This window comes from Schistocerca cancellata, chromosome 8 (assembly GCF_023864275.1).
Source record: "Schistocerca cancellata isolate TAMUIC-IGC-003103 chromosome 8, iqSchCanc2.1, whole genome shotgun sequence".
In the NCBI taxonomy this organism is placed as follows: domain Eukaryota; kingdom Metazoa; phylum Arthropoda; class Insecta; order Orthoptera; family Acrididae; genus Schistocerca; species Schistocerca cancellata.
This window is the reverse complement of record NC_064633.1, coordinates 6,863,718-6,882,305: the sequence shown is the minus strand read 5'-3', so window position 1 is coordinate 6,882,305 and position 18,588 is coordinate 6,863,718. Positions and strand designations below refer to the sequence as shown.

Below are 18,588 nucleotides of genomic sequence, written 5' to 3'. Positions count from 1 at the left end.
TGTCACTGGGTCAGCGACGTAGGGTATACAAAATGTGTTTCACCCGAAGAGCGTCCACGTGTCCACGTGTCGACGGTCGAATCCCAACGGTGCCGTGCCCTGCGCAGTGGTAATTGACGATGTCACTGGGTCAGCGACGTAGGGTATACAAAATGTGTTTCACCCGAAGAGCGTCCACGTGTCCACGTGTCGACGGTCGAATCCCAACGGTGCCGTGCCCTGCACAGTGGTAATTGACAATGTCACTGGGTCAGCGACGTAGGGTATACAAAATGTGTTTCACCCGAAGAGCGTCCACGTGTCCACGTGTCGACGGTCGAATCCCAACGGTGCCGTGCCCTGCGCAGTGGTAATTGACGATGTCACTGGGTCAGCGACGTAGGGTATACAAAATGTGTTTCACCCGAAGAGCGTCCACGTGTCCACGTGTCGACGGTCGAATCCCAACGGTGCCGTGCCCTGCGCAGTGGTAATTGACGATGTCACTGGGTCAGCGACGTAGGGTATACAAAATGTGTTTCACCCGAAGAGCGTCCACGTGTCCACGTGTCGACGGTCGAATCCCAACGGTGCCGTGCCCTGCGCAGTGGTAATTGACGATGTCACTGGGTCAGCGACGTAGGGTATACAAAATGTGTTTCACCCGAAGAGCGTCCACGTGTCCACGTGTCGACGGTCGAATCCCAACGGTGCCGTGCCCTGCGCAGTGGTAATTGACGATGTCACTGGGTCAGCGACATAGGGTATACAAAATGTGTTTCACCCGAAGAGCGTCCACGTGTCGACGGTCGAATCCCAACGGTGCCGTGCCCTGCGCAGTGGTAATTGACGATGTCACTGGGTCAGCGACGTAGGGTATACAAAATGTGTTTCACCCGAAGAGCGTCCACGTGTCCACGTGTCGACGGTCGAATCCCAACGGTGCCGTGCCCTGCGCAGTGGTAATTGACGATGTCACTGGGTCAGCGACGTAGGGTATACAAAATGTGTTTCACCTGAAGAGCGTCCACGTGTCCACGTGTCGACGGTCGAATCCCAACGGTGCCGTGCCCTGCGCAGTGGTAATTGACGATGTCACTGGGTCAGCGACGTAGGGTATACAAAATGTGTTTCACCCGAAGAGCGTCCACGTGTCCACGTGTCGACGGTCGAATCCCAACGGTGCCGTGCCCTGCGCAGTGGTAATTGACGATGTCACTGGGTCAGCGACGTAGGGTATACAAAATGTGTTTCACCCGAAGAGCGTCCACGTGTCCACGTGTCGACGGTCGAATCCCAACGGTGCCGTGCCCTGCGCAGTGGTAATTGACGATGTCACTGGGTCAGCGACGTAGGGTATACAAAATGTGTTTCACCCGATGAGCGTCCACGTGTCCACGTGTCGACGGTCGAATCCCAACGGTGCCGTGCCCTGCGCAGTGGTAATTGACGATGTCATTGGGTCAACGTGTGAACACGGAAGGTGTGGGAGGGGGGGAAGGGGGAGTGTGTCTGTTGCTGAGTTCCATGTTCAACAATGTCCGATGAGCGATGTGCTCCAACACACTTCTGCATACAGTAGCATTGTGCTTTTTCACCAAACATGCCGGAGATCGCCATCTATCCTACTTTACAGAGCAAACATGCATGGACGTCCGACCATTTAGCGCCCAGTGGTAATTTCACTGTGCTTCCACCTCTTTCCGTAGATGCTCACGACAGTAGCACGTGAACATTCGACCAGCCTCGACGTTTTAGAAATACTAGTTCACAGGCTCTGCGTAATAATAATCTGCGCTTTGTCAAAGTCGCTTATCTCTATGGATATCCCCATTTGCCGCCCATATCTTCGCTACTGTGATCATCGTCCAAGTTTACTCAGATTATATACCTTTATTACCACGTCACGTCCCCACAACGCCACCAGGTGGCGTCTAACGTCCTATGGGCAGTGGTCATAGTGTTTTGCTTATCAGTTTTTTGCGCCTCAATGTATATGCGGCTACTGTTTTCGCCAGTAGCATTTGCGTTTCATAGTCGAAACCTGACAACAGCGGTGCCAATTGCTAGGGATTTTCTTTCTCCGACTCTATTACAGTGTTACGTTACATATGTTTTGAATTATTCTAAATATTTTGAGATCAGGTTATCGCAGCTTATTTATACAGAAAAAATTCATTGTAAATATGTCTGCAACTGCTTAATTTAATGTAATTTAAAATGAGTAAGAATCAACAGTACTTACCATATCAATTAGCTGTAGATGCAGTCAACATCATAAGCAAAAAAAAAAAAAAAAATTCAGAATTAACTTGATGTATTGATTGTTGATGGTACGTATATTTTTTGCCAACATTTAGTATTACTCATATTGTCTTAAAACTGACATGATTATTATGTGAACTGAGGGCGCATTACTGTAACCGCCTAATACTATACGAGTTGTAAGGCATCTGGATTTTACAGACCTTACATGAGCTTGATCCATAATGACAGTACGATACAGCTTGAGATCTTCAGAAAATAATAATCATATTATATCAACAAAAGCCAATTGCAGTAATCTCATGTACCGAAAATTAACAAAACAATATGTAAGGAAGTAAATACGCGGCCGTGTTCTGTGAGCAGCACAAACAACGCACTGCAAGTCACCTCGGCGGACAATAATATTTTGGGTAAACATTGCCCCTCTCTTGGTCTGTCCGTTTCGAATCTAGCCACTGATGACGACCAACGAATAGTGGTAGCAGGCATTTCAACCAACAACCCTTCTCCAGCATAAGTGTGGAATAGTGCCTTTCTATCCAATGACGATGGACCGCCAATGGTATCCACAGGAGATGAGCTACCAACGCCCCTTCTTCTGCATCAGAGCGGGAATATTAGCCTATGACTATGGCCCACCAATGGTAGCCATTTGAATTTTCACCAATGCTATCACTTCTCCAGCCCGAACGCCAGAAAACTCCCCCTTTATATGTAGACGCGACATTCGTCTTAGACAGTGTTCTAGCAGTAGTGGACACAAAAAGATCCTGAGGAAGATCCCAGCAGAGGGGTCGAAACGTCGAACATTTTAGAAGAAACATGACGCGTCCTAATAACCCAGAAGATTTTAACTTCAGTAACAAAACAATATCTAGCAATATGAACAGGGGCATAAATAAACAAGTTAAAGTGAAATGCATTTTGGAGACGAACCGAGCAGATGTGTAATGGCAACGGAATCACCACTTAACAAGAGAACGACGAGCTTCAGTGCAAAGAGGGATAAGGCCAGAACAATATATTATTCCTTTTAACGTAAATACGGCAGGGACCAAGGGTAAGTGGCTGGACGGCTTTAACAGGGCTAGGCTGCGATACGGCAAGAAAAATAAAATTAACCTCTAACGAGACGGCGATTGGCTGAAGCCATACTGGGCGACGCAGACGCGACACGATGGAGAGATCCTTATTATATAAAAGCATTTTGATAACTAAAATTTCTAGATATCTCTCTCGTCTCGCTGCGGATTGCACAAGTGTATGGAAAATAGCGAGGGCGTTGAGAGATTTGCTATCGTAGCAACAGATAGCAAAGAGTTAGTTAATTATTCCTGCAGGAATTTTTGTGGGCAAAGAAATTGTGGGCGTCGCTCCAACCCTTAGCGAGTGTGCAATTGCCATTATTGCGACTAGGGAAAAATTAACTTTCTACGGAATGCAGTAATGTTGAGACTGAGCGAATTGAATCAAGGCCAGAGCAGGGAATTAGCGTTTCAGATCCACCACAGAGACAACGCTGTTGCCGCTTGGTAAAGTACCATCACACATTAGGCCACAGTAAATGTTGAGCCGAGATTTTGCTCACTCCAACCTGCGTACACTTTGACCATTGAATATCAAAAGCTAGGATACTAACCTGCCCTCACATTGAGTACATGAGAGTTTTTTCATTGGTTCAAAAAGTAAATTTATTCTCCTCCAACTCAGTGCATTGACCAGCTACGACATTGCAGATTAAATGAGCTAATGAATATTTTAATCATTCTTTCATATGGTAAAATTTTTTTCGTATATAGAGATAAATATTTTAATAATCGTCAGTTCAAATGTCCAAGAGTTAAATATTTGGTTATTGTCAGAAGTAATTGAACATGATTGTTGTGTACCACTTGACCCCTCAAAGCACAGTTGATAAATTATATGTAGAAAAAAAGGGAATAGCTGTTTTGTATTTCTAGAATAGTCCTCAAACTTCCACTTTTCTTAATTCATGCATCCTAGTTACGTGACAGCAGCATTTGTAATAAATTTTGTTATGATCCGCACCTGATATTAGCTGCCTTACAGGGCCATATTTATATAGAATTTCTGTTTAACACCATGTGTTTGAGAAAGCAGTTCAGATGTTTTGTCCATTTGCGCGCTAAGTGGTAAGCTAAGTTCGCACACATTAGTTCACTCGCTGTGTAGGTACAAAGTTCAGACTATCTCACAGAGTGTTAAGCATGATGAAAATAGGTTTTAGCTTTAACTGAATGCTAATATGTGTACCCCTCAAGGAAACGCTCTCTCCCGAAATGTTTATTCATAGCAGAAATAAAACTCTGTTGTAGGTTCATCCGACTTCTTTGGAGTGAATCATTATTTCACGAGTATCGTAACGTCAGGTGAAGCTGGAATATCTCCGTCCAAGAGCAGAGACTCGGGCGTCATCAGTGTCGGCGGTGGGGTAAGTAATCTGTATAAGACCTTCCGCCAGATGTGCGACTTTCAGTAATTCTAACTGAGGTTAGATCAAGCACAGTATGCGATCAAAAGTATCGGGACACCTGGCTGAAAATGACTTACAAGTTCATGGCGCCAGCCATCGGTAATGCTGGAAATGAATACGGTGTTAGTCCACCCTTAGCCTTAGTCCAGCTTCCACTCTTGCAGGCATACGTTCAATCAGGTGCTGGAAAGTTTCTTGAGGACTGGCAGCCCATTCTTCATGGGTGCTGCACGGAGGAGAGGTATCAATGTCGGTCAGTGAGGTCTGCTACGATGTTGGCGTTCCAAAACATCCCAAAGATGTTGTATAGGATTCAGGCCAGGACTCTGTGCAGGCCAGTCCATTACAAGGACGTTATCGTCATGTATGAAGAGATGCTCGATCGTGTTGAAAGATGCAGTCGCCATCCCCGAATTGCTCTTAGACAGTGAGAAGAAAGAATGTGCTTAAAACATGAATGTAGGCCTGTGGTGTGATAGTGCCACGCAAAACACCATAACACCACCGAATTTTACTGTTGGCACTACACACGCTGGCAGATGACATTCACGGGGCATTCGCCGTACCCGCACCCTGCCATCCGATCGCTACATTGTGTACCGTGATTCGTCACTCCACACAGCGTTTTTTCACTGTTCAATCGTCCAATCTTTATGCTCCTTACACCAAGAGAGGCGTCGTTTGACATTTACTGGCATGATGTGTGGCTTATGAGCAGACCCTCCACAATGAAATCCAAATTTACTCTCTTACTAATGCAGTTTGGGATTACTGTGTGATGATCTGGATAGATGTCTGCCTAATACACATTACGACCCTCTTCAACTGTCGGCCGTCTCAGTCAGTCACACCCGGCCTTTGTGGCCGAGCGGTTCTAGGCGCTTCAGTCTGGAACCGAGCGATCGCTACAGTCGCAGGTTCGAATCCTGCCTCGGGCACTTATGTGTGTGATTCCTTAGTTAGGTTTAAGTAGTTCTAAGTTGTAGGGGACTGATGACCTCAGAAGTTAAGTCCCATAGTGCTCAGAGCCATTTGAACCATTTCTCTGTCAGTCAACAGACGAGGTCCGCCAGTACGCTTTTGTGCTGTATGCCTCCCTCCACGTTTCCACTTCACCATCACATCGGAAACAGTAGACCTAGGTATGTTTAGGAGTGTCAAAATCTCTCGTAGAGACGTATGACACAAGTGACCACGTTCGAAGTCCGTGAGGTCCGCGGAGAGTCCCATTCTGCTCTCTCACAATGTCTAATGTGTACTGAGGTCGCTGATATGGAGTACCTGGCAGCAGGTGGCAGCATAATGCACCTATTATGAAAAACGTATGTTTTTGAGGGTGTCCGGATACTTTCGATCACGTAGTGTAAAGTAAATTCCTTATTGGATTTTTGTATATACACCAATAAACATATATTCATAAAATGAAAGCATTGTTTAGATCGTTAAATAACGATCTAAACAAATGTTCACATCAGCTGTTAAGTTGTGGATTTCGGTAGAGTATTGTCGTCAGACTCACGTTGAAATAAAAATAATAGTAGTATTCAGTACAGAATATTCTTGTTAAACCATCGTGGTATGAAGCTATACACATTCGTTCATCCTTGTCTGCGAGGAACTTCTGAGATAAACGCTGGTAACTATGAAGACATCTCAAGTGGAAGCCAGCAATTTCGTATATTGTCTCTACACAGGGTCGACAAAAATGTCTGATACGCTTGCCGGGATATTGCAGGGCTGGTTGTACTAAGAAATAAAAATGAAGAAAAAAGTCCGTTATGTTGCGCCGTCTCCGAGTTTTATCATTGAAATCGACCAGCCGGGGCGTCGCGCGCTCGGCTTCGAGCGGTTTTGCCCATAGACTGCTTTGCTTGGTCAGCTTACACTTGAAAAGTTCAGATAACGTTAGGTGTTGATTCAAATGGTTCAAATGGCTCTGAGCACTATGGGACTTAACATCTGAGGTCATCAGTCCCCTAGGACTTAGAACCACTTAAACCTAACTAAGGACATCACACACATCCATGCCTGAGGGAGGATTCGAACCAGCGACGTAGCAGTCGCGCCGTTCCGGAATGAAGCGCCTAGAACCGCTCGGCCACCGCGGCCGGCTACGTTCTGAAGGAGCTAGAAAAAATAAGCAAGTAATCAAGTCACCGTACCTAAAAAAAATTATTCAAAGTTCCAGATTCGTTGAAGCTGTTTCACATTCGTCTGGAACCGCGCGACCCGTACGGTCGCAGGTTCGAATCCTGCCTCGAGCATGGATATGTGTGATTTCCTTACGTTAGTTGGGTTTAATTAGTTCTAGGGGACTGATGACCTCAGAAGTTAAGTCCCATAGTGCTCAGAGCCATTTGATTTGTTTTAAATCCAACAGTCCAATTAGTTCTACCCCCAATATAGTAATAAAGTTCTAGCATTTTATAATTAGCAAAAGTAAAGTTCATCGTGCAGGTACTCGCGGGATATACCCAAGTCGCCACTGCACTGTACAGGGAAAATTTAAAGTCCTGCGCTCTCGTCCACTAAAAAATTCGCGTGTCATGCATGTTGAATCCTGCCTAGTCGTCAACTATGGGGAGTATAGGACACCGGCTTTCTCGGATCGCTCGACAATTTAAGCAAATCACATTAATGAGTTTTATTACAGAAAATAATGACAATACTTAACTTTTTATTTACACTGATGAGTCGTAAGCAAAGGGCGACAGACAAAATTATTCTTTGGTATATGCTATTCCTCAGTCGCTGATGTTGAAGTGGCTAATGTTGATGTTCCTGATGAAGTGGGCCGCGACCAGTCGGTCGCATCACTTATGTCCTCCTCACACAGAGGCCGCTGCCGTCGCGTTGTCGTCCTGGAGAGGGGTCGGTCAGCGTGCAGTTGGCTGACGACTTCTCCGCAGCCCCCTCCGCTCTCTCCTTTCCGACTCGCGCCCCGGCGCTTGACTTTACGCCGCAACAATGCAGACTCGATGCCATCTGCAACTGAGTTCGGAAACGATCACAGAGAGACCCTTTTCCCCCGCCGAGACAGCTTGGAAGTACGCCACCCAGAGGCACACAAGGAGGAATACTTGCAAGGCATGACCAACAGAGTACAAAATCCACCATTAAACCATTTTTACATACAAGAAGAACTCGACACATTGCGATGTATAGCGTAACAAAATGGTTTCAATCCAGGTATATTAATGCAAATATACAAAAGAAAAACTACAGCTGCCCAATAAATAATACACAAGGTCATAAAGTTATTCACAGAAGCACCAAAAAAGGACTAACCAATATATATATATATATATATATATATTTATAACATATTCAGCCACAACAGCACACATATTAAACATACTAATGAACAACACAAGTATCCAATACACATATGGAACGAACAACAATATTAGCCACAGTCTTCACCCAGTAAGAGCAAAATTACCTATAAAGACAAGCCCACGCACATATAAAATCGAATGTCACGACTGCAATAAATTTTATATAGGAAGGCAGGGTGCAATTTCAGTATAAGATGACGGGAGCATATGAGAATTTGCGAAAATAGTTCATCTCTCTTCTTCCAACACCTGTTGTTGTTGTTGTGGTCTTCAGTCCAGAGACTGGTTTGATACAGCTCTCCATGCTACTCTATCCTGTGCAAGCTTCTTCATCTCCCAGTACTTACTGCAACCTACGTCCTTCTGAATCTTCTTAGTGTATTCACCTCTTGGTCTCCCTCTACGATTTTTACCCTCCACGCTGCCCTCCAATGCTAAATTTGTGATCCCTTGATGCCTCAGAACATATCCTACCAACCGGTCCCTTCCTCTTGTCAAGTTGTGCCACAAACACCTCTTCGCCCCAATTCTATTCAATATTCAATACTTCCTCATTAGTAATATGAGCTACCCATCTAATCTTCAGCATTCTTCTGTAGCACCATATTTCGAAAGTTTCTATTCTCTTCTTGTCCAAACTATTTGTCGTCCATGTTTCACTTCAATACTCGATGTTAACAAATTTCTCTTCTTCAGAACGCTTCCCTTGCCATAGCCAGTCTACATTTTATATCCTCGCTACTTCGACCATCATCAGTTATTTTGCTCCCCAAATGGCAAAATTCCTTTACTACTTTAAGTGTCTCATTTCCTAATCTAATTCCCTCAGCAGCACCTGACTTAATTCGACTACATTCCATTACCCTCGTTCTGCTTTTGTTGATGTTCATCTTATATCCTCCTTTCAAGACACTGCCCATTCCGTTCAACTGCTCTTTCAAGTCCTTTGCTATCTCTGACAGAATTACAATGTCATCGGCGAACCTCAACGTTTTCTATTTCTTCTCCATGGATTTTAATACCTACTCCGAATTTTTCTTTCGTTTCCTTTACTGCTTGCTCAATATACAGATTGAATAACGTGGGGGACAGGCTACAAATCTTTAACATATTGCAGCGTGTCAGCAACTGTGAAATGTACAGCAAATAAACAATGTTTTCAGCCTTCAGTTGCAAGGTAATTTTACTCGTTTACCTAGGTTTCGATTCCAGTAATGGAATCTTCTTCAGAACCTATAAATTAAACCACATATGGACATATATTACTCACTAAAATGCATTATCAGTCTAATGATTGAATAATGAAGAAATTGTGATACTTACAACAATGAAATTATTTTGTGAGCCAAACACTGGCCATCTGTGACGAGTCAACGTTGTCGAAATTATTTATAACGAGGTCATGATCAATATCAATGAGTATAAATTAACACTGCTTATCACTGCGTTGTAAAGAGGTTCACGATGACTGGAGCTCGTAAATGGACTGATATATTGGCTTCTCATGCCATTCTTGCTGGCACAGTCCAAAAATTCTTCTCGACTAAACTTTATTTTCAACAGCTGCTGTTTAACCTGTGTTATATCAAGCGCGTAATGGGTTACAGAGGGCAAGCGAAGCACAGTGAAGCGTCATAATTGAGATATTTTACTGCAGAGGAAGTGATTCTGTGTAGAAAATCGGACAGACTCGAAGACAGTGACACTGGAAAAAGTTGAAGATTTGTGCACTAAAAATGAAAATCTGAGGAAACTCGAGAATCACTTTATAGCAGTCAATAACTACAAACAACAGAAAATTAAAAATTATATATAAACTGAGATACCTAGCCAGATACAAAAATGATTGGTTTTGTAACAGTCGTATTCAAATAAAATAGTGACGCTGGTTTTGGTCTTGTTCGTTGTTATATCTTGCTTCTCCTTGTTGTTACCTATTTCATACAGAACGGCCAGTGCCAGCGGACAGATGAAAAGGAGAGGTGGAAAGAGAAGGAGATCACGACAAATTTTTTGTCTAGGGGGCTTACCATGTCAGAGTCCCTTCTCTCATCATATTTATGTTAAATGAAGCTTCATTTTCTATGGTTCCAGCAATATCCATGGGGATTCCGCAACCTGCTGAACTGGATCGCTAACGAATACCCAGGTTATCCAATCATAGTGACAGAAAACGGCTTGGGAAATTCTGGTGGCCTCAATGACACCGACAGAATCGATTACTATACGGTGAGTTCATTACTTCCTGTCACAGTTACCATTAGCAGTTTACCTCCGTAAAATGTGCCTTGTAAATATGTTGGATGTACATTACAGTCTTACTTAACGGCTCTTCTGCAAGCTGCCAACACAGACGGCATACCAGTAATCGGCTACACTGCATGGAGTCTTATGGACAACTTGGAATGGAACAGTGGATTCACGTGAGTGCTTATGCATTTTTTTCCTTTGCATTTGCTCCAAAATTGGGAAACAGCAGTAGCTTTTTACCTATCTTAAGAATTTTCTTCGGCAATAGGCAATAACAGAGTTAACACAGGCACTGTCGAAACTGTTGTTCTAGGTCTTGTAAAGAACTCTCTCTCGTCCGCGGTACATACTATTGGGTGTGAACGAGAACCAAAACTCATCGTGTGACTGACATACTATTAGCAGTACAGAGTTCTTCGAATTTCAAGGTTCTTGAACAGCTGGAGTACTACCACAATACCTATAACTTCCAAAATGAATATCAGTCACGATCCAAAATACACTCCTGGAAATTGAAATAAGAACACCGTGAATTCATTGTCCCAGGAAGGGGAAACTTTATTGACACATTCCTGGGGTCAGATACATCACATGATCACACTGACAGAACCACAGGCACATAGACACAGGCAACAGAGCATGCACAATGTCGGCACTAGTACAGTGTATATCCACCTTTCGCAGCAATGCAGGCTGCTATTCTCCCATGGAGACGATCGTAGAGATGCTGGATGTAGTCCTGTGGAACGGCTTGCCATGCCATTTCCACCTGGCGCCTCAGTTGGACCAGCGTTCGTGCTGGACGTGCAGACCGCGTGAGACGACGCTTCATCCAATCCCAAACATGCTCAATGGGGGACAGATCCGGAGATCTTGCTGGCCAGGGTAGTTGACTTACACCTTCTAGAGCACGTTGGGTGGCACGGGATACATGCGGACGTGCATTGTCCTGTTGGAACAGCAAGTTCCCTTGCCGGTCTAGGAATGGTAGAACGATGGGTTCGATGACGGTTTGGATGTACCGTGCACTATTCAGTGTCCCCTCGACGATCACCAGTGGTGTACGGCCAGTGTAGGAGATCGCTCCCCACACCATGATGCCGGGTGTTAGCCCTGTGTGCCTCGGTCGTATGCAGTCCTGATTGTGGCGCTCACCTGCACGGCGCCAAACACGCATACGACCATCATTGGCACCAAGGCAGAAGCGACTCTCATCGCTGAAGACGACACGTCTCCATTCGTCCCTCCATTCACGCCTGTCGCGACACCACTGGAGGCAGGCTGCACGATGTTGGGGCGTGAGCGGAAGACGGCCTAACGGTGTGCGGGACCGTAGCCCAGCTTCATGGAGACGGTTGCGAATGGTCCTCGCCGATACCCCAGGAGCAACAGTGTCCCTAATTTGCTGGGAAGTGGCGGTGCGGTCCCCTACGGCACTGCGTAGGATCCTACGGTCTTGGCGTGCATCCGTGCGTCGCTGCGGTCCGGTCCCAGGTCGACGGGCACGTGCACCTTCCGCCGACCACTGGCGACAACATCGATGTACTGTGGAGACCTCACGCCCCACGTGTTGAGCAATTCGGCGGTACGTCCACCCGGCCTCCCGCATGCCCACTATACGCCCTCGCTCAAAGTCCGTCAACTGCACATACGGTTCACGTCCACGCTGTCGCGGCATGCTACCAGTGTTAAAGACTGCGATGGAGCTCCGTATGCCACGGCAAACTGGCTGATACTGACGGCGGCGGTGCACAAATGCTGCGCAGCTAGCGCCATTCGACGGCCAACACCACGGTTCCTGGTGTGACCGCTGTGCCGTGCGTGTGATCATTGCTTGTACAGCCCTCTCGCAGTATCCGGAGCGAGTATGGTGGGTCTGACACACCGGTGTCAATGTGTTCTTTTTTCCATTTCCAGGAGTGTATTACAGAGAAGTACCTGCATTGATCAAATTGGTGTACAACCTCAAAGAAGCCACGTAAAGACGTTAAACATTCTTCTTTACACTGCTTGATTTGGAAAAATGACATTTCTTACACAGTTCATTCATAAACTATGCAGATGCCTGAGCGACAACCTCGAGTCGTTCGTTGCTTCAGAGAAATACTCATTGACAAGGGCACGTTCATGAGGTCTTTCATTCCGTTCCTGCATATGATTCTCACGTGTTATATCATGTGTTTGCGTTCTTGTAAATATGAGATGTACATTGACAATATCCAGCTGTATCTAAATTCCTGCTGTAAGAAGATCGGTTCTCCTGTACTACGAATGAATTCTCTGCGATTAGCATCAAGAGGAGGTCAAATAATGGGTCTCAAAGTAACCCTAAAACTCACAGGTGATTCTTGCATCTTAACGAATGATGACCAGTGAACATTTTCGTTAAGCTATTTCCCCCTTACTCTTTGATAATGAGACATAACAATATTAAAGGAAGCTATAATTAATCAAGAATGGACTGCCACAACATGAAAGATGTTACTCTCTTACCTATATACAATAAAACATTTTTATAAAATATTTCCATCTTAAATAAAACTAAACTAGTCCAACTGTTAGTCTGCTACGTCTCTGTGATGTATCACAAATAGAAACTCTACAGCGTGGAGTTAATAACAAATACAGAGTATTTCACTAACTTTCGCTTGTCATCATTTTATTTGACATGTTCGGTTAGGGCGAAACCGAGTTGTTATTTTCCACACCCGCTGATTTCTCCAAAAGCATCTTAATCAATAGTTAGCAGTACATATACCCTTTTATGATATATCTATCCTCATTCAATAATTAGAACCCAAGATCTGGCATACACAGCACCTCAGCTACACCTGTACATACACTGTACAATCAACAGTACCTGGACACCTATTACTGGGCATTAACGTGGGGTGTGTCAACCCTGCGTCTTCATGTCAGTTTGAACTCAGCTGGGGACACATTCAATGAGATGTCTGATGTCTTTGGAGGAATGGCAGACCATTATCCTCAAGAGCCGAAACCAGAAAATGTATTCGTGTTGGACGCAGAGTCTGGAACAAAGTCGACGTCCTAACTTATCCCAAAGGTGCTGAATTCGGTTCAGGTAGGGACTCTAGGCGGACCAGTCTGTTTTAGGAATGTTATTGTCCGCTATGCTGCTTTGTGACAGTGTAGGTTGTCATGCTGGTACAGCCATCGTTCCGGAATTTTTTCTTCCTCATTTGTCGTTTTTCTTAAGCGCAGCAAGGGAACTACACCTTGACACCCCATACTGTACCACCACCTCCTCCCCACTTTCCTGTTGGCACTATGCATGATGGTAGGTATCGCTTTCCACGAATTCACCAAAAAAATCCTCCAACGGAGGGACACATTTTATAGCGTGATTGGTCACTCCGGATCACTCGATTCGAGTCACACATTGACCAGTAGGGTTACTCTTTACACCACTTCAGGTGTCTCATAACATTGACTACAGAGACACGTGGCATACGAGCAGTTGCTCGACAATAATACCCAACTTTCTTTAACTCCCTACGCACATTGTCCTAGTTGGACAAATGGTAGCACTTCTGTACTCACGAATGATTCTTTCAGGTGACTTCATGCATTTTTTACTACCAGCCTGCGGAGTGGTCTGAGGCTCCTGTCCATCAGTACAGGAGGTCTGATTGGTCTTGATTTAGCTTTGGTGGTTCCTTCCACATTCCACTTCGCTTTCACATCACCAATAGTCGACTTGATGAGCTTTAGAAGGGTTTAAATGTTGCCGATGGATTTGTTACTCAGGTGACACCCAGTGACTAGTTTATGTTCTAGGTCACTGAGGTCGTCTGACCGACCAGTTCCACTGTAACTGTTTGTCTACAAACAACGCAACACTTCCCGGCTCCTTATATATGGCTGCTTCCAAGCCCCCCCCCCCCCCCAACCTCGTGTGAGATCTAGCGGTCACTGTCAGATTTTATAGGTTTGTCTGGATACTTGTGATCAGATACTGTAACTATGTAATCTACCTCCTCCTTGCTACGACCATCTATTGTCCACATTAAAGTCTTTTATGAAGATTTGAGAGGAGCGAAGATTACAACAAACTTTCAAGTTTTGTTAGCTTGTCATGTTGAGATGGCTCCAGATCTTCTTGTCTGATTCTTGACGGTCAAAATGTCACATTAGGTTCTCACGGTTGGTTTGAACGAAATAAATCTGGAGGTTGTTGTTGCAGCACTTTTTACGTAAATATTTTTTCTCACATTTCAGTATATCATACAGTATTTTGATTTTTCACATTAACAAAGCCAAAATTACATTGTTCGCACAGAAATACTTTCGATCACACCAGAGACACGCTTACAACTCTCACCTCTGCATAAACAATTATATTCCAAAGGGTTTACAATTTTTCGTAACAAATGTATATATACTAGCTTTAGTTACGATTACTATTTCATAAATGAATCCAGAAATAAACACAGTAAACAGTACAGGACTGCGTCATTAATAATAGAAATTTTAGGTGTGCAAATATTTCGTAATTTCAAATGTTTCTAAAAAAATAATTTTAACTGTACATTATGAACTAGTACTTAACCGTTATAAAATCGAAACTAAAATTTGTTAAAGTAATTGCTTTTCATAAATTTAAGCTTGAAATATAACATACTGTGTACAAAATAATGTGAAGCTTTTCAGGAAAGCAACTGATATACTGATCTTTCCGAAAGTCGAAAAATAATGGTGGTATCAACAACAGCTGTTGCATAGCTATTTCACGAACAGGTGTCACTAAGGATGTACACAGTGAGTTGTGTATGATAAAAACACGCTTCGTTTTAGACAAAATCAGAGCTCTCTGCGTTATCATCAGTTTAATTTCGTTATCATCATACCGCAGATTAATTGTTGTTATCTGGCAACGAACAAGGACAAAGAATGTGATAGCAGCCGATTACAAGGTCAGCAGTGAACACCTTGAGTATGTCACATTACGTAAGTATTTCCGAGTATTACAATCAAACGAAGTGATTTTGGACGAGCGCGTAAAGCAGTATTACCAATTGCGAACAGAACACTTAAATTTTTGGAAGGATCCTATGAAAATGCAGTTCATCTATAAATGAATTCGTTAGTGGGAGCAGTTCTGCAGTTTGGAACCAGCGTTTGGACTCGTTATCAAGCAGGTAAGACTACAGACATCAGAGATACGTCGTTAGGATTGTAACAAGTCTGTACACCTCATACGAAAACATAACAGAGGTGCTCAGGGGACTTACATGGGAACTTTGGAAGAAAGTCGACTTACTTCTCAAGAAAACTTGTGTAACTATAGAGACCAGGTACTGTAGGAAGACTGGGTGAGCATTATGCTGCCAGTATGGTATATCTCGCTTAGGGATGATGAGAACAAGCTAAAGAGAGTTTAAGTGACGTAGGCAGACACGAGTAGAATAGGAAAGAAGATCACCAATCTTGATTCAAAGTACCCTCCATTGTGCAATGTGTATCGGCTTGAGGAGAGCAGGCCTACGTATAACCATAGCGGTAGAGAAACCAGTACAGCGGTTCCAGTATCAAGACTTTCCTCACCCCTTTCATTTTCTGTTTCTTTTCGTCCCGTATCGAGACTAAATTTCCTCTCGTTGTCTCTTCAACTGCCTTTCCTATGTTATTACTCACTCTTCCTCATACTGGTTAACAAATCTGTGATAAATGATATTTTGTATCATCACGTTTGATTTGTATAGGTTACATTTTTCCTTTCACTTTTTCGTTTATTTCAGCTGATTTTGTTCGTATTTTTGACGATGTCACCCTGGCTTTGTCAAGATATGTTTTAAAAATATCTGAAAATGTACACCACTGACCATAATCCGTATCAAAGGAGAAAAATCGATTCTCATCATCAACCAGAATGACAGAAATGAATTCTACACTTTCTGGATCTCCGTTTCTATTCGCGAATATGTCGTAGCTTGTTCTTACTCATTTTATTTCTTTCCAGAGTAAAATTCGGGCTGTACGAGGTGGATTTCGACAGCCCTAACAGAACCAGGACGCCGAAGGCTTCTGCAGGTGTCATATCACAGATCTACGAGAGCAGAGAGGTGCCGCAAGAGTACTTCCGCTACAGTCTTGTCTGAAATTGTTGCTACCACTTTACGTGACTGTCTGTAATGGTGAAATAAATGACTCTGGCTAACAGTGTCAATCGTTTAAGTTCTTACTTTCACTACTAATGAATCTATTAGCCTAAGTCACAGCTGTTTGTAATAGAAATATTTACTTGCCTTCGTCCCCTTTGCATCATCCATATTACAAATTATGACAAAAACAATGAGATGATAACTCGTGAAGGCATCTTGATACCTAAACAAGTGACTCTTGATATATTATTTAGAAGCTATCTAGTTTTTTATTCATGTATATCTACGTGTACATCATTACTCAACAGTTCACAAGTAAGCGCTTGACGGAGGGTCCATCGAACCACCTTCAAGCTACCTCTCTACCGTTCCACTCTCGAGAAGCGCGCGGAAAAGAACAAACACTCAAAAATTTCCATGCGGGCTCTGATTTCTCTTATTTTATGATGATGTCATTTCTCCATATGAAGGTGGACGCCAAAAAAATATTTTCACACTTTGAGGAGAAAGTTGGAGATCGAAATTTCATGAGGATACCGCCTTAGCGAGAAAAGCCTTTGTTTTAATGACTGACACACCAATTCTTGTACCATATCCGTAGCACTCTCCCTATTTCGCAAAAATAAAAGACGAACTGCCCTGCTTTGAACTTTTGCAATATCTTCTGTCAGTCCTATCTGAAGCGGATCTCAGATATATTTTCTAAGTGTTCTGCAAATAAATATCAGTCTTTAGTTCGCTTTCGCCACAACATTATCTACGTTATCGTACCAATTTAAGTTATTCGCAATTGTAATCGCTAAATATTTAGTTGGTTTCTAGCTTTTAGAGTTGTAATATCTATCGTCTAATTGAAATTTGGAGCTTTCTTTTTAGTGCTCATGTGGATGACTTCACACGTCTTGATTTACAGCCAACTGCCACTTCAGACTTCTTGTCTAAATCATCTTGCAATTCGTTTTGATTATCTGGCGACATTAAATGACTTTAAATGACAGCATCACCTGCAAACAATATAAGAGGACTGCTCAGACTGTCTCATAAATCATTTATGTTGATCAGGTACAACAGAGGACCTATAACAATTCCTTGGGGACAGCCAGATATTGATTCTGTTTTACTCAATGGCTTTCTGACGGGAAATCACGAATCCTGCCACACAACTGATTGTGAGACGGCACTCCATAGACACGCAATTTAATTAAAAGTTGCTTGTGAGGAACGGTGCCGTAAGCCTTCTGGAAATCTAAAAAAATTGAATCAATTTGACGTCCCTGTCGATAGCAGAAAATTACTTCGTGAGAATAAAGAGTTAGTTGTGTTTCACGAGAGCGATATTTTCTGAATCTGTGTTGGCTATTTGCTAAAAAATCGTTTTCTTCAAGGTGATTTATAATGTTCGAGCACAGTATGTGTCCCAAAATCCTAGTGCAAATCGACTTTAGTGATATTGGTCTCTAGTTCAGAGCATTACCCCTATCTCCTTTCTTGGGTATTGGTGTGACGTGTGCAACTTTCCACTCTCTACGGATCTTTCTACGAGCGAGTGGTTGTATATGATTGCTAAGTATGGAGCTGTTGTATCAGTATACTCTGAAAGGAACCTGACTGGTATATAATCTGGACCGGAAGGCTTGCCATCCTTAAGAGTTTTAAGCTGCTTCGCTACACCGCGGATATCTACTTATAGGTTTCTCATGGCGGCATTGTTCTTGATTCTAATTCTGGAACATTTACTTCGTCTTCTTTTGTAAAGGAGTTTTGGAACACTGTGTTTTGTAACTATGCTTTTAGTTGCACTGTCACCAATAACATCACCACTGTTATCGCGCAGTGAAGGTATTGATTACATCTTGCTGCTGGTGAACTCTACATATGACCAGAATTTCTTTGTGTTTTCTGTCAGATTTCAAGACAGAGTTTCGTTCTGGAAACTATTAAAAGTACCTCGCATTAAAGTTTGCTCTAAATTTAGAGCTTTCGTACGACTTCGCCAATCATGGGGATCTTGCGCTTTTTTAAATTAGGCATACTTTTTTCGTTTTGCAATATTATCCTGACCTGTTTTGTGTACTATAGGAGATCAGTACCACCCCTTAATAATTTATTTGGAATGTATCTCTCAACTGCCGTC

The 18,588-nt window shown here is 43.3% G+C and overlaps 1 protein-coding gene across 1 annotated transcript in view; it reads left to right on the top strand.

Moving 5' to 3' along the window:
- Positions 1-16,501, top strand: part of LOC126094622 (myrosinase 1-like) — a 50,951-nt gene extending 34,450 nt beyond the window's left edge. Inside the window, exons 8-11 of the mRNA XM_049909103.1 lie at positions 4,584-4,699; positions 10,174-10,308; positions 10,396-10,502; positions 16,313-16,501. Of these exons, the coding sequence (XP_049765060.1) occupies positions 4,584-4,699; positions 10,174-10,308; positions 10,396-10,502; positions 16,313-16,451 (497 nt within the window). The 3' untranslated portion in view covers positions 16,452-16,501. The remainder of the gene's footprint in view (positions 1-4,583; positions 4,700-10,173; positions 10,309-10,395; positions 10,503-16,312) is intronic.
- Positions 16,502-18,588: the final 2,087 nt, after the last annotated feature.